The following is a 15,148-nucleotide window of genomic DNA, read 5'->3' on the forward strand; positions in this document are numbered from 1 at the left end:
CGCGCTCCGCCAATCAGAGAGCGTCTCGCGCTCCTGTGGGCGTGGCCTTGGCGCCGTTAAGATGGCGGCTGGTGAGCGCCTTTCCCGCCAGGCCCTGCCAGGGCCGCGGCCGCTGCTTTGCCTCAGCGAAATTTAATTGACCCTCGTTTATTTCGGGCGGTTTTACCCCTTTTTTTCCGGGGCTCGGGGCACTCCCCATGTTGGAGTGGGCCGGGAGGAGGGGCCGGGGGCGGGGCGGGCTGGGCCCCGCCTTGGGGCGGTGCCGTTGAGGCGCCGGTTGGGCGGTGCCCGCTGAGGGACGGGCGGGCCCCTGACGGAGAGAGGCGGGGGCGGTGTTGGCTTCAAACCCTCGGTGAGGGGAGAGCGGGGCGGTGTCGCCTCCTGAGGTTTTAATCTGCCCGGGGAAAGGCTCCAGGGTGAGCCAAGTGCGGGTTTGGTGCCTAAAGGGGCTCCAAGGTGGATGTGGGACAAGGGCCTGAGGGGACAGGACAGAGAGAATGGCTCCCACTGCCAGGGGAGATGGGATATTGGGGAAAATTCCTCTCTGTGAGGGTGAAGGCCTAAACCAGAGGCTAGACAAAATTAAAGAATAAAGTAAGGATTTATTAAAAGGCCTCAATGGATCCACCTTAGGCAGCACAAGAGCCCAGCCAGGGCTACCCCCAAATGAAGGATTTTGTATGAGTGTCTCAATGACTAATTCGCTGATGGGGTTCCTCTTCCTTTGCTCAGTTTTTCCCAACCCAAAAAAAGATTTTTTTTTTTTAATGTGTTTATTTGTATCTCTGAAGGGCGGAGGTGGGGGTTGAGACACTTGGAGGTTTTATTTAATGCCTCAGGCGTGTTCTGCAGTTTAAGGCTGTGATTTGGGATTCCTGGGGTCTGCTGTGAGGGACTGACAGCAGTCTGGGAGGAGAGGGTACAGCCTGAGGGGGTTTCCATTGCAGGGATGAAGGATTGGTTGGCACCTAAAACTGTCAAGAGCAGAGATGAAATTGTGGTGGTTTTGCCTTCCCTGTTAAATCCCAGCATTTTTGGGATACAGCTGAGCTCCTTTCACTGAGCACGTTGCTTTTGCTGGCAGGTTGGAGCTGACTCCTGCTGATTCCTCCTCTGGAAGGGCTGATCAAAGGCCAGCAGCAGCAGATGAGCCTCTAGAGCTGGAAGCAGAGCTGCAGGGAGGCACAGAGCCATGGCAGAGAGCTGCCCTCCTTCCCCTGGGCTCCGTCAGGGATTGAGGCAGGAGCCAGTCCCCAGGGCCAAGAGGCTCTCGGATTCCACAGTGCAGGTGCAGGCCCTGCAGTCAGCCAAGAAAGCCTGCGTGCTGAGCCGTGACTGCAGCACTCCAAACCCAGCAGGGAACCCTCTGCTCCCTTCCCCAGGCTCTGGCTGCTCCCTTTTCCTGGATGAGAGTGGGCAGGATGAGCTGGGGGCAGCTTTTCCCGTGGCCAAGTACGACGACGTGGCCATTTCCCTGGACATCAGCAGGTGCTTCGACGACAGCGAGCTGGATGATTCCCTGCTGGAGCTGTCAGGCAGCGAGAAAGGGAATTCTCCCTTTGATTACACCGAGGAAGAGATCCAGGAAATCTTGGCAGATGATTCCATGGAAGCTGAGCAGCAGCAGCAGCAGCACCTCCCTGGTGAAAGCCACCTGAGCCAAAGTGAGAGCGGGAGGAGCGAGCAGGCCCAGAGCAGCGGCTGCACCGCGGGGACGTCGCTCAGTGAGGCGCCCTCAGAGGTCACACAGGAAGCAAAGGAGCCCCAGGAGCATCCCTCAGGCGGCTCTGGGTGTGATCCTGGCTTTTTGAGTGGCACTGCTGCTCTGGATGGGGCCCAGAGGCTGCAGCAGGAGCTGGACCTTGACCTGCAGGAGCTGCTGAGCCTGAGCCCGTTCGCCGCCGCCTGCGCCGATGAGGCTCTGGAGGAAAACAACCTGGAAAGAGAAACTTTGGATGCCATGATAGATGATTGCTTGGGATATTCCACAGCTGCTGGGAGCTGCTTTCCTGAAAAATCCTCAGAAAGGGTGATGCCTAAAGGCCAGGAAAGCCTGGCTCAGGATTGCCTGGGGAGATCCCTGCCCTCATCCAGCCTTCCCTGTGGCCAGAGCACAGGGGATGAGAGTCCAGCATCTCTGTTGCCACCCAAAAAAGAACTTCCCAAAGCAACAACGAGCTGTTTGACAAGGAAATCAGGCTCTCCAGAGGATGCTGAAGGGGAATCCAGAGGAGCTGAGCAGCCACCAGGCAGCACTAAAGTAAACTCACATCTTCATTCTTGGAACTTGAATGTTTTTAATCCCATCCCTTTGGATTTGTCCATGTGCACACAAGTGCTGCGTTGGTACAGGGGAGGTTTTTCAAGTGGATTTTTATATAACTCTATAGGCAAAGCTTAGATGGAAAAGTTTTTTAATGTTAATCCCCCTTTTCCTTCCCTTTCCAGTCAAGGGACACAGCTGTAGGCCAGAGTGGGCAGGAAGAGCCACCCAGTGGAAAGAAAAGTGGCAAAGTAATTCCTGTCCCACAGGAGGAGGAAGAAAGGTAATTTCTTTGGAAATCTGCACTTTAAAAACCATCCCAGCTGTTTCCTCCACCACTTTGTTGGCCGTGTGTTGCTGGGTTTATTTCTATTTTTAAATTAAGTCGCACTGAAATAGTGGGGAAACAAGAAATATTTCACCTTGTAAGATACTGGAAGAGGGGAAAGAATATCGGGAAGTGGGAAAGGAGGTGGGTGAGGCAGTTTTGGCGCGTGGTCTGCAGGCAGGAGAGGGGAGGTTTGTGCCTCCCTGGCCGCTCCTCCCGGAGCCGTTCCCGGCAGGTGGCAGCAGCAGAGCGGGTCGCGATGCTGCTCCTGCTCTTCCCCGCTCCTGGAAGCGGCACATCGGGGCTTTCCCCCCTCATTCTGGGCGTTGCTGTTGTGTTAAAAAAGAGCTTTTCCTGCTTTTGAGAGCTCCCTGCGGGTTCCCGTTGTGGTCAGCAGGGCGGTGACCGGCTGGGTGGCTCAGCTGCTTTGCTCTCGGCGTGGTTGGTCTTTGGCAGCTTTACTCAAATAAATACTTTCATTTTTTTCAATCCCAGAACAGTGCTACAAGAATGTCACATCTGCCATAGTTCTGCAGGGCTCTTTGCCCTCTCTGTGAACTGTAACCTAATTTAACAAATAACCTAAAAAAAAAAAATTAACACAATTTATTATTTTCAAGGCCAAAACAACGGACCTGCATTTCAGAAGCACAGCCTGAGCAAAAGAGACGTTTCTCTCCAGGCTGTGCCAATCCAAGTGAGGAAAAGTGTGGCTATTACCTCAGGTAACCCCCAGGTGGGAGGGGATGAGGCTGGTGGGGAGGGAAAAATTCAGCTCCTGGCTGGACTTGAATTCTTTGTTTGGAGTGTGTTTGTTTCAGAGGGGAATAAAAAGTGCCTGTGATACTTTTGTGCACTGCCATGCACAAAATTCCTGCACAGGAATCAGCCTGGCTCCAGGGCTGGCTCAGAGGAGTTTTACAGATATCTGGGGAATGTTGTGAAGGGAGTTTGGTGTGGAAAATCAAGGATGCTACCAAAGCAGGTTTGTATTCCATGGGAAAAGCTGAGCTGAGCTCTGCCTTGATCTGTTGGGGATTGACTTGGTCTTGTCAGTTCACAACTATCCCAGAATCATCAACACTGGAAAACACCTCCAAGAACAGGGAATTCCCACCTTATCACCAGCCCAGAGCCCTGAGTGCCACCTCCGGGACTCCACCACCCCCCTGAAACCTCACACTGGGGGAATGTTGAGCTCAAGTGCTGAGATTTGGACTCAGACTGGGGGAATTGAGCTCAAGTGCTGAGATTTGGACTCAGACTGGGGGAATTGAGCTCAAGTGCTGAGATTTGGACTCAGACTGGGGGAATTGAGCTCAAGTGCTGAGATTTAGATTCAGACTGGAGGAATTGAGCTCAAGTGCTGAGATCTGGGTTTATTTTTGACACCTCCTCTGTGTTGGCTCAGTGGTGTCATCCAAGAGCCACCGACTGTGGGGGTGTGGAAAGGAAGGTGTTTGGATTTCAAAGAGGTTTGGATTTCAGCTCCTGGGGGGCGGGGGTGGTGCCAAATCTTTTCTGAGAGTCTAATAAGTTTGGATTTTAAAAACAATGACTCCCCCTTGGTAAGCTCTCCCCAGTTTCTCAGTACTAATCCCAGGGGACAACTCTAGGGAAGCACTCACAGGAGAATGTACACCCCAGATTTTAACGGGTATGAGTAGAAATTTAAAAAATAAAGAGGGAGAGGAAGAAGAGACGAGATTCAAATCCCTGACCCTTCCAAGTGGCAGCATCAGGAGTTAGCCCTTGCACCGCCCCTGCTGGTGCCTCACCAGCAGCGCTGCAATCCAGCCCCGGTTCTCAGAGAGCGTCTGCCCTTCCTACCAGCGGGGGAGATGGAGAGCGCGGCACCCCGCCTGGATTCCAGAGCACAAAACACCCCTCACACCTAACTTAGGTGCTAACAGAATATCCCTTCATCCACTCTCGTGTCTCTGTCAGCTCCGAGGGCTCTTGGGCTCTGACACCTTCTGGACTGCAGCTGCAGGAGCTGGGAGCCCCTCTGGCTCTGCTCCAGGGGGGTTTCCAGGTGCCTTCTGTCCCTCTTGATGGCCTTGTGGAGGCTGACCCAGAACAGAGGTTAGGTGGAGTTAAAGAATAAGGCAGGGATTTACTAAAAGACCTCACTGGCACCTTGGGCAGCACCAGAGCCCAGCCAGGGCTGCACCCAAAATGCACCAAAATGGTCACAAAATGCACAGCGTCTCTCACTTTTATCAGTTCTGCTCCATTTGCATCTTGGAGTTCATTGTCCAATTCCAGCTTTAGGTTATGAAGTCCCATCCTTGTTTTTCTCCCTTCAGTCCACGCTGTTTGTGCTCTTGGGCTGAGATTTGGATCAGTTGTCCTTGGTCCCCAGCTGGAGCAGGAATTGTTTTGTCTCCCTGCTCTGTGCAGAGACCTCACCATCCCATAATATGGAGCTCAGACCCACACACTAAAGCAGCACAGAACCTGAAAAATAGAAATGCTCAAACCTGATGCATCAAGCTGGGATGTTCTGAGAGCCAAAATATTCTGGTAGCTTCCAGCCACGGCTCCCTGTGGTTATTTAGAGTGTTCATGGGTGCAATAATTGCCATTTCTTGTGAGGCACAAGGAGCTGACAGTTGTGTGTGTGGAGCCTGCACTTAGGCAGGCAGCAGGAGCAGCTGCATCGCCACAGGGCTGCTTCCAGAGGATGAATCCAGCATAAGTAATGCAGAGGGGACAGGCAGGGAAAGCTAAAATGGCCTGTTTTCTCTTGCTTTCAAATTAAAAATGCAAGACGTATGTTGTGAGTCACAAAAAATCAGGCAAGGAGCTCGAAACCAGCGAGGCTGACAAGTGAAACCGAGCTCTCTTTTGCTGGGGAAGAACATTGTCTGTGATGCACACAATTTGATTTTCTTATTAGTGCAAAGCTTTCTTATTGCAAATAGCTGTAGGCTTGGAACCCAGCCCGACGGGCAGCGGGGGCTGTGCCGGTTGTGCCAGGTGAAAAGCTCCTGGCTGGGCTGGCAGTGCCCTGTGTGCTGTGCCCTGCACCTGCAGCAGTGCCCTTTGCATAGGAAATGCTGAGGGATCCCAAGGAATTCATGAAGGAAAAGCAGCAGGTTTGGAGGCAGCCAGGGAATTCCTTCTGGGAAGCAGTAACTAATATATTGCTGCTACAAATCTTCAGCTCTGTTTTGAGTTGCAAATCTCCTGGCATTTGTCTCAGGGTAATGTTTGCTTTGCTATCCCATCTTTTACGTAATCTGTCTGCTCTTCCTTGGATCCTGGCTCTTGCTGCTGTGCTGTCTGAGGGAATTCCAAGCTGGCTACAGGAGAGATTTTGTCTTTTCCCTTAACTGCACAGTGTCTTGCACTTGCAGGAAATAGAATTTTCATATATTTAAATACAACTTCCATATATATCAAATCCATTTTTCATATATATATCTTTTATATCTTCATATATCTCATACATATTCTTGTATTGGGTGATTGAGTGCTAAAAGTCACAGTGAGTAGTTGGAAAAAAAATCCTTTTATATTCAGAATAAACTTCTCACATTGAGCCATCTCCAGTGTGCTGGGAGAGAACCCCATGGCTCGACTTGTGCTTCCTCTCATTCTAGATGCTGTTAAATCCTAATATATTCATTTATTTGCAGCTTCCCCTAAGAATTTAAATGCTGCTGGGGCTGTGCTGGAGCAGATGTAAAAATGAGCTGTGATTTGAGCATCTGCTTGGCAATGGGGGGCTGATAATTGACCACACAAGATTTCTGCCGGCTGACCATTTGTCAGTGTTTGCACTTTGTTATTGCCCTTTATCCAGCAGTAAATGGAATTATTTCCTTCCTGATGAGATCCTCCTTGGCAATTCTGGGGCTGGATCAGCTAGACAAATAATGAGGCTCCTCAAACTCTTAGTTGGAGCAGAATCACAGAATGGCTTGGCTTGGAAGGGACCTTAGAGATGATCCTGTTCCACCCCCTGCCATGAGCAGGGAACTTTCCACTGCTCCAGGCACCTCTGGGAAGCTGAGCTGGCTCCTGTCTGACTTCCATCCTTTTTTTTTTCCCAACCAGGACTCCATCAGGAGCTCTCCTTGAGGCTTGCTAGAGGTTTTTGATGTTTTTAGAAATTTTATCAGACTTTCTCACAACCTGGCAGAAACCTGATAAATTATTTCCTTGGATCTCCCTGGAATCAAAGGGAATGGAGGAGGAAATACCTTATAAAGAGGCACAAAACCATCTGGTTTTACTGTAATAACAAAGATCAATATCTTAAAAAAACCAGACAGTGTGTTTAAGGTGATGGAAAGGGAGAGCAGTGTCAGGGAACAGATGGAGAAACAAATCTGTGCAACACAAATGAACTCTTTGCTAGCAGACTCTGCCTTGAAAGACTCTGGTCTCTTGATTGATGCTGAGCTGGCTGAAGGGAAGGAAAAAAACTTAATCTTGAAGCAGTTTTTACCTGCCCAAATTAATTTTGCTTGGATGGAGAGTGGGCAGGGAAGGTGCAGGGCTGGGGCTGTGCTGACATAAAGGAAGAATTCCATTTAGTGGCTGAGCTCAGGAGGGAGATTTCACTTCAAAGCAAATGAAATCCACCTCCAAACCCTAAATTTCAAGAGGTGTGGGATGGAGTAAGAATTGATAAAGTGAATTTCTAAGTTTATGGTGAGCGGAAGAAGAAGTTCCCTGGTTTCAGAGTGACAAACTCCTGGTCCAGGGGCTTTTCTAATGGCAAAGCTGAAATAATCAGAGCTGAAATAATCAGAGCTCCTGGTTCCTAAGTGAGTGGAACTTGCCTGAAAACCTCATCCCAAATGTTTAGTTTGGTCTTGACTGCTGTGGAAGGAATGAGGATGTGCCCAAGGAGGAAGAAGCCCAAAGGTTTTAAGCACTGTCCCATGACTGCTGAGTTTCTCCAGCCCCCTTTCCTCAGGCCAAAAGGCCTCTGAGCCCTGGGCTGGATGCTGAGGCACTGGGATAAATTCCTCCAAATATTTGGTGGGATTAACCTGCCCCTGGGACTTCCCCTGTTGGAGAGGAGCTCTAATCTTTTCCTGGAGTGACTCAGGGTGCAAGTTTGTCCAAGTCCTTGTCTCTCCTCAGGGGTGAAAAGTGCACCCCTGGCAGCAGGAAATGTTCCCTCTGTTTTTATGACCTGTTTCACCTCTGACTCAGAAGGCCAAGGGAGGGAACTGAGATGTAGGAAGGCTCAAAATCTGTAAAATAAAGTTGTGATTTCTTCTACACTTACTGCAGACAATGGGAACTGCTGTGTACAGTGAGAGTTTGCCTTGGAGAACCTCCCTTCCTCCCACACCACCCTTGGATTTCTCAAGAAAAACTTCTAAAAATCCCTTCTAGAAGTATCAATTTTTGGCAAGGAGTTGTTCCTTTGGGTAAGAAGGAGCTGATCCTGCAGTTGATGATTGCTGGGGAGAGGAGCTGTGATTCACATCCATCACATGGCTGCAGGATGGAAAATCGTGGAGTTTGCACTCAGTGCTGTGCTGAGAGCCCCTGGGAAGGGCAGAATTCCAGGGAATTGGCCTTTCCCTGAGCTCTGAGTGGAATCCAGGCCAAGCTGCTTTGGTTGGAGCCCTTCTGGTCACTGCCTGTTCTTGTTGAGCAGTGAAAATCAAACTGTGCTGTGACAGAGGTGACAGCCCAGTGGCAGGCAGCTGCTCCTGCTCCAAACCAGATATCTGGACAGTGGTTTTGCAGGAGTGACCCCCATGGTTGGATTTTGCTTTGAAAACCAGATGGATTTGCAGTTCAGAAATGTGATTTCCTGAGTTAGGCTCGTCCCTGTGCATAAACAAGATCAAAATAAGGCAGCAAAGTTGGTTCTTTTTCAAAGCACAGATGGGGCAAAGCTTTGTAGCACTCTGAGGCCTGCAGATAACCAAGTCCCTTGAAGTAGTTTGGGTTTTAATCTTGCTTTTCTGAGGCTGCCTCAAGCTGGTGGGGCTTTGTCTTGCTATTTCAGGACGTGCAAATGAGAGGATTTAAGGTGGGTGCAGCACTTTGTGAGGAAAATTTCCTTTTTGTTTGAAGTTGAACCTTCAGCCTTTGTGGTGGGCCAGGGAGAAGGAGCTTTGCAAAGAAGGGGATGAAGCACCGGGCAGGATTCCTGAAAGGAACTTTGATGTTCTCACTTCTCAAGGTGCCTTCTGAGGATGTGGTTTCACTTTGAAAAGCTCCTACCAAGAAAATCAGGTACCAGCTGCCAGCACCAAGGAAATGGAGATTTCTTTGCAGAGCTGCTGCTGCTCCAGCCTCACCCAAATGCTCCTCTCGGGTTTGTTTTAATTTTTTGACTGACTTTTTTTTACAGAAACTCCCCAAATTCCAACCCATCCCAGTGGGTGAGCAAGAACTTGGCCAAACCACAATTTCCAGAGAATTCCTGAGCACTTCCAGTGCAACCCCTCTGAATTTTGCTGCTGAGGGGCTGTGCTGGTTCTTGTTCTGCATTTAGAGGTGTTAATTGGTCTGGTTTTCAGTGCTTTGAAGTTTCATTTGTAACTCCTTCTGCAAAAGCATTTCAGGAGATTTGCACTTGAGTTTATAAATATTTTGCAGCTTTTTGTTGTCATTTTCTTCTTTCCTGTGCTACTGAGCAACTCCAAATGAGTTGGAGGTGGATGGGTTGATCTTCCCAATGTTCTTCCCAGGGGTGCCAGCAGGGCCTTGTGACTCCTTTAGGTATTTATAAGTGGAATTTTGGAGAGCAAATGAAGTTTATTCAGGCAGCAAATCATCTCATATTTTTATCATGGCAATCTGACTATTTTTGGAGATGCTTTTGGCCCATGTGATCTTAAAGAAATCAAAATTTCAGCTCAGTACTGAAGTTTTTTAACGTTGTGGTTCATAAATTTTATTCTGTGGCACCCAGAATGGGACAGAACTTTGGAAAAGAGGCAAAGTTTCTCCCTGCCCTGAATGTGCAGTGACTGAGGCAGGGAGAATGGAAGTCATTTGTCCAAAGGATCAGCAGTGAGGCTTGGAGCAGAGCCTGGCTGCACAAAACCCCAGAGATCACAGAATGCAGGCAGGATGGAACCCATGGACAGCACTTTGGGGCTGAGGCATGGCCACTGTCAGGTCCTTGGTGCCACCAGAGCCTCACAGGTGACTTTTACCTCTGTAAATTTTATTGACAGAGAGCTTTGCATTGAGGGAGAAGGAGAAATCCCTTGGAAGGCCATGAGAGTTGTCAGCAGTGCTTTTAAACCAGTGAACCCCACCAATGAAGTTCTTTGGAAAAGGAATCCTTTGCCTGTGGTCTGGGGACAATTTCACCTGATGCCCATGGAATCCCAGCGTGGTTTGGGTTCAGAGGAACACAGAGATCATCTCAGTCAGGGCAGGGACACCTCCCACTCTCCCAGCTTGCTCCAATCCCTGTCCAGCCCAGCCTTGGACACTTCCAGGGATGGAAATTCTCAGCAAGCAGTTCCTGGCCACAGGAAGGTGCTGATGGTGTCTCCATGGGGGCTCCATCCCCTCGGGTTTGTGTTCTTTGGGAGTGTGAAACTGCCATGAAGCAGCTGTGCCTTTGGGAAGGATTTAGGGCTGCAGATTTCCTTCTCTGACACTGCAGGTGATCCACATCTGAATGGTGGAGAGAGAAGGGAGGGACTGTGGGTTAAGCCTCCTTGGAAGGACAGAGAGTTTTGCTGTCTGCTCTTAGAGAGCAGCCAAGGGCCCTGCTGATGATTTTTGCTGTAGTAGAACCCAGTGATATCAATAAAAACTGGAATAAAACTGGCTTTGTGTGAGCCCTGCATGAGCTCTGAGGAAATGCCTCACAATTAAAAATTTAACAGTGTTCATCAATGCATTGCAGCTGGAAAACAATGAGACTGAAATGAAACCACTGTGTGTGGGTTTTTTCCTGCCTTCCTCTCAAAAACGAACCAGATTTTTCCTGTAAGGAGGAAGAAATGACATCCTCAAATGGGAAAAAGTGGGAGCTGATAAAATTCTCCCTTTGGTTTGGGAGGACATTTAGGTGCAGAATAGGTCTGGATGGTATAAATAGGTTTTATTTAGAGTTTGGTGGCATTAAAGGTGAGGGGTTTGTGAGTTCCAAAGGACAAAGAGGCTGCAAAGTGTCAAATGGCATCGTGGGGCTCTGTCATTATTGCCACTCAATGGCTCTGCATCCAGCATGTCCAAATTCCAAGGAAAAAGAAGATTTTTCTGGCTGCCAGCTTTGCTGCCTCCATCTGGGAATCTGAAATTCAAGCTGTGCCTTCCCCGGCTCTGTCACTAATAATGAAGATTCTTCATTTGGAACTTACTTAACCAAAATTGAGGCTGAGGGAGAAACCAGCTCCTTTTTCCTCCAGACGTGTGGGCTGCAGCCCCACCGAGGGGGAACAGCATCACTGGAATGCCTGAGGTCCCCAGACAATTCAACAGACACCAGATTTGTGGAGCAAACAGAAGATATTTTAGCATAACAAGCGCCTTGATGGGGCAGCTTTTTAACAAAAGCTGGAAAAGCTGATTGAATTTGGTCAGCTCTGCTTCCAGACGAGGCTGTAATAGCTCATTACACATCGTTAGGAAGCTTTTTTTGCTGCAAATCTGGGGGAAATTACATTTGGTGGAACATATGGTGTCATCTTCAGCTCTCTCCTCGGCAAGCTCGGGCCTCGCCGAGGTGCCGTGTTTTGCTGGGGAAAATGGATGTGCAGCTGTGACATTGGCTTTGGAGTGATGTCACCTCTCCCATCTTTGGCAAACGCTGCCACCAGCAGCCTGTTCCTCTCCCTTGGCATCTCCATCACCAGCTGAGATTGTGCTAACACTTCCCTCCGTGTAGGTGTTTCCTCCTCGCTTGCTATGGAAGTGGCAGGGACTCAGAAATGCCTCGTGGTGCCGCTTTTCCTGGGAGCGGGAGCCTGTGCCTGTGCCTGGTGGCCCGGGGGAGGGGGTGACAAGTGGCTGGGGCTGTGTTGTGAGTTGGAAGGACACGCTGTGCAGGATTGTTTGCTCCACACTTCCTCCCGCGGCTCCTCTTTTGCTAAACTCGTGGGGGAGGAATCTATTGGTTAAATTGTACTTGTAGGCATAATATTACAGTGCTGGCAAGGAGGGAGGGGAGCGGTGCTCCACTCCAAACGCGCCCTGGGTGTGCTGCCAAAGGGTTTTGTTTGCAGCTCCCTGCTCCTATTGTGCCCCAAATCTCTGCTCAGTTGGGTCTTGGAAATCCACGGGATTCATCCCGAGCCAGCTTTGCTTTCAGACACGGGCCTCTCTGGGATCCCTGGCACAGCAGCCCACTCCCACGTGCTGCTTTTTAGTATTTCTTGAAACCTCCCTTTCGCAGCTCCCGCTTCCAACAATGAGTCAAAATCAGCACTCGGGGCAAAAACACGTGGGGGGACGTGGGTGGTCTGGAGGGTGTGCTGTGCTGTGGCCCAGCATGACTTCCCTCGCTGTGTCTCGGGTTTATTTTTGCTCGTTCTCTTGCCTTTATTGACTGTAAAACACCTCAGGAGGATCTTTTGGCAGCTGCTGATGGGAGTGAGGTCTCTGTTCTAAAGATGGGTTTAGGGTTGAGCTCACTGTGGCTGACTCTAGTGGGTTACAGTGGAATTTAGTGCCCAGGCAGCAGTTAAAGCTTTGGTGTTTATGACCCTCAGAACAGCAGCGTTTTAAGTAACTTTATTCTCCTATAACCTTTTCCTAAAGTGTGGATTTACTCTTCACTTCAATTCAGAGTGGCTGGAAGATTTCCTTGGAGGGAATCACTTGGACTGAGTGGTTTGGAGTCCCTGTCTGAGCTGAATTCTGCCAGCCCACATTTGTTTCTCCTCACAAATAACATTTCCTTACACTCCAAGCCTTCAGTTATGGGTTATCAAAATAACCCTGGCACCTCCTGCCACATGTGAATATTGAACTCTGCCCCACACTGACACTTTAAATTTCATTCTGCTCTACCAAATGAGTGATCACATCTCTGTCAGGAAAGAAATAGCTTAAACCTGTCCCTAGGGAGCAACAACTGTGGGAAAAAAAGGGATATGGTCTGAATTCCCAGGGACAAGTGCCTTTAAAACAGCCACACAAGGCCCAAACCTGCCAAATTACCAGGCTGGATTTCCTCTGGAGCAGCTCTCTGAGGGCTGTCTGCCCCAGGATTAGGAGAGAGCATCTCCCTTATCATTTTGCACATGCTGTACCATCTGTCCTAAATCTCCTTTTGTAGGGCTGTGCATTCCAAATGCTATTTCTTCCTTGGGAGATAACAGACTTGGCTGAAGAATTTTGTTAGGTAGGGCTGGGGTGCTATTTATGGTAAAGTTTTTTTAGTCCTGCAGCCAGAATCCTCCCTGGTTTTCTCCACCCAGACACTGAGAAAATATTTTATTTTGTAGATCTGTTAAATTTTTAGATCTGGGAAATACAGAGTCCCCCAGTTTCAGGGTTTGTGTGCTGCTCAAAACAAGTGAATGCAAAATAATTAAATTCAGGCATTACAAGGACACAAGAGATGCCTTTAATCTTTTATTGTACATTATAAAATGTTTATTGCTCTGTCTGTATCAGAGGTGGTGACCTCTCCTTCTTGGTGATGGAAGAGTATGTTCAGGCAAAGGATCCTGGAGCCACCTTTGGGGTTGGCCTGCCTGGAAGCAGCACATCCTCAGGAGAACTTCCCAGTGCCTTTTTCCCAAACCAGCTCTTTGGGAAAAGCTGGTGACAGGGGAAGAGGAGAGATGGCAGCTCCTCACTGCCAGGCTGTTCCTGGTCAGGAACTCCCAACCCAGGCTCCTCCAAACCTTCCTCAGGCCAACCTCTGTTGGCATTTGATGGAACGATTCGGATCCTACCTCATCCCCTAAGTGCATGTGGAGTGGTCTTGTGGAGGAGTTAAATAAACACAGATACCCCATGGCACACTACAAAGAGTAAATCTTTTTCATGTCATGGTCCTGCATCTCCCAGCTTTCCAGAGCACCAGCAATCCCCAGGGATCCTGTCAGCTTCCAAACATCCAGCACTTGCTAAGAGAGAGGAGAAGCCCAGCCCTTTCCCCTCCATCCTCATCCATCTTTGGGAAGGGCTGTCTCCAGCAGGCTCCTGCCATTCCAGCCTCAGGAGAACCAGCCCTTCCCACCCAGAAACTTTACTAAAAGAAGCATTTTAAGAACTTAAGCCCTCAAAAAAAGGCCCCTCAGGCCAGAGCCTTCCACAATAAACAGCTCCTGCCCCTGGAGACCTTGCATAGCAACCGGTATCATCAGGTATTTCGTCTTTTTCTGTTTGTTTTTTTTTTTGCTGACTGGCTACATTTTTATGGACCTTTTATCCCATTGGTGGTGGACTCAGGCCCAGCTGAAAATACCACAAAGAAAATGGTTGAAATTATCCTGGAAGCTAAAGAACAGCTTCTGGTGTCCCCTCATGTTGGTCTGTGCCTCAGAGTTCCCCAGTTTTTCTGAGGTGAAGAGCACCAGTGTGAGAGAGGAGAGACAGCAGCAGTGGAGAATGTGCTGCAGCCCAGCTGGAGAACAGCCAGGGAAGTTCTCCTGGTGGCAATGGAACCTGGGGGATGCCTTTTTTTGTTTGAAAAACCCACCTGCAAGACGTGGTACACGACACACATCGATGAACGAAGCGAGGCCCGAGTGCGCTGCAGCCAAAATTTGGCTTCTCGGTGGTGTTTGCCATGAGCTTCCCTCCATTCCTGCTCAGAGAGGGATGCCTGGGAGGACTGCCAGGGATGGAGTGACAGAGAAAGACACAACAGAACCTTGTGCATTTCCAAAAACCAGGAAAACTGTCCCAGAAGATGGAGTGTGAGCGTGGGAGATGTTGCTCCAATCTGATTCACAGATCACTCCAGCATCACTGATTCTTCTCCATCTTCTTTGTTTGGGTGTCAGGGTTTGGTTTTTTCCTTTTTTTTTTGCAGGATTTCCCTTCCTGGCCAGATGTTTTGCAGAAACACGGATGAGGAGGTGGATGCCAGGGAGTGACAATCACGAGGTCTTGTTTTGCAAATCGCTCCGACAATGTTTCACCTCCCCTGTCAGCACGGCTCAGAGGCAGAGTGAGAGTGAGGCATGGAGTCCATCTCTCAGGTGTCAGGCTGTCATGCTTCAATGATGTTCACTGAGGGCTTGTTTTTTGGAAACTAGGAGAGGAAACAAAGGGAAAACGGATGTGTAGAAGGGAAAAAATCACATCAGAGCTCAGTGCAGTCTGCAGGTTGTGTTTTGTGAAAATTCTCCTGCCCACACCTTCATGGTGATGAAAAAGGGTCAGAGTTGAGGTTTTAGGCTTGTGGGGCTCATCACTGCTTCTGAACCGTCATAAATCAGTGAACTATTGAAAATACTAAATAAATACGGTGGGAATGTGAAGAGAAACACGAGGAAGTTACATTAATTGAAATAAGTTGGGATAAATTAAAGGCTTGACCTATTTACACTGCGACACGGCGTGTGTTGCCATCTTTGCTCCTGCTGATTAACTCTCCAGTTAATTACAGAAGCAGTGTCCTCTTTGCCACGTGCTGCTGTGGGAGGACC

General features: G+C 49.2%; 1 protein-coding gene across 1 annotated transcript; it reads left to right on the top strand.

Moving 5' to 3' along the window:
* Positions 1–22: 22 nt before the first annotated feature.
* Positions 23–12,872, top strand: S100PBP (S100P binding protein). The gene is made up of 6 exons (XM_050983152.1): positions 23–71; positions 1,085–2,260; positions 2,449–2,546; positions 3,212–3,316; positions 9,758–9,921; positions 12,820–12,872. Exons 2-6 carry the CDS (start codon positions 1,193–1,195, stop codon positions 12,870–12,872), a joined length of 1,488 nt encoding a protein of 495 aa, XP_050839109.1. The 5' UTR covers positions 23–71; positions 1,085–1,192.
* Positions 12,873–15,148: the final 2,276 nt, after the last annotated feature.

Source organism: Serinus canaria, chromosome 23, assembly GCF_022539315.1.
Source record: "Serinus canaria isolate serCan28SL12 chromosome 23, serCan2020, whole genome shotgun sequence".
Classification (NCBI taxonomy): domain Eukaryota; kingdom Metazoa; phylum Chordata; class Aves; order Passeriformes; family Fringillidae; genus Serinus; species Serinus canaria.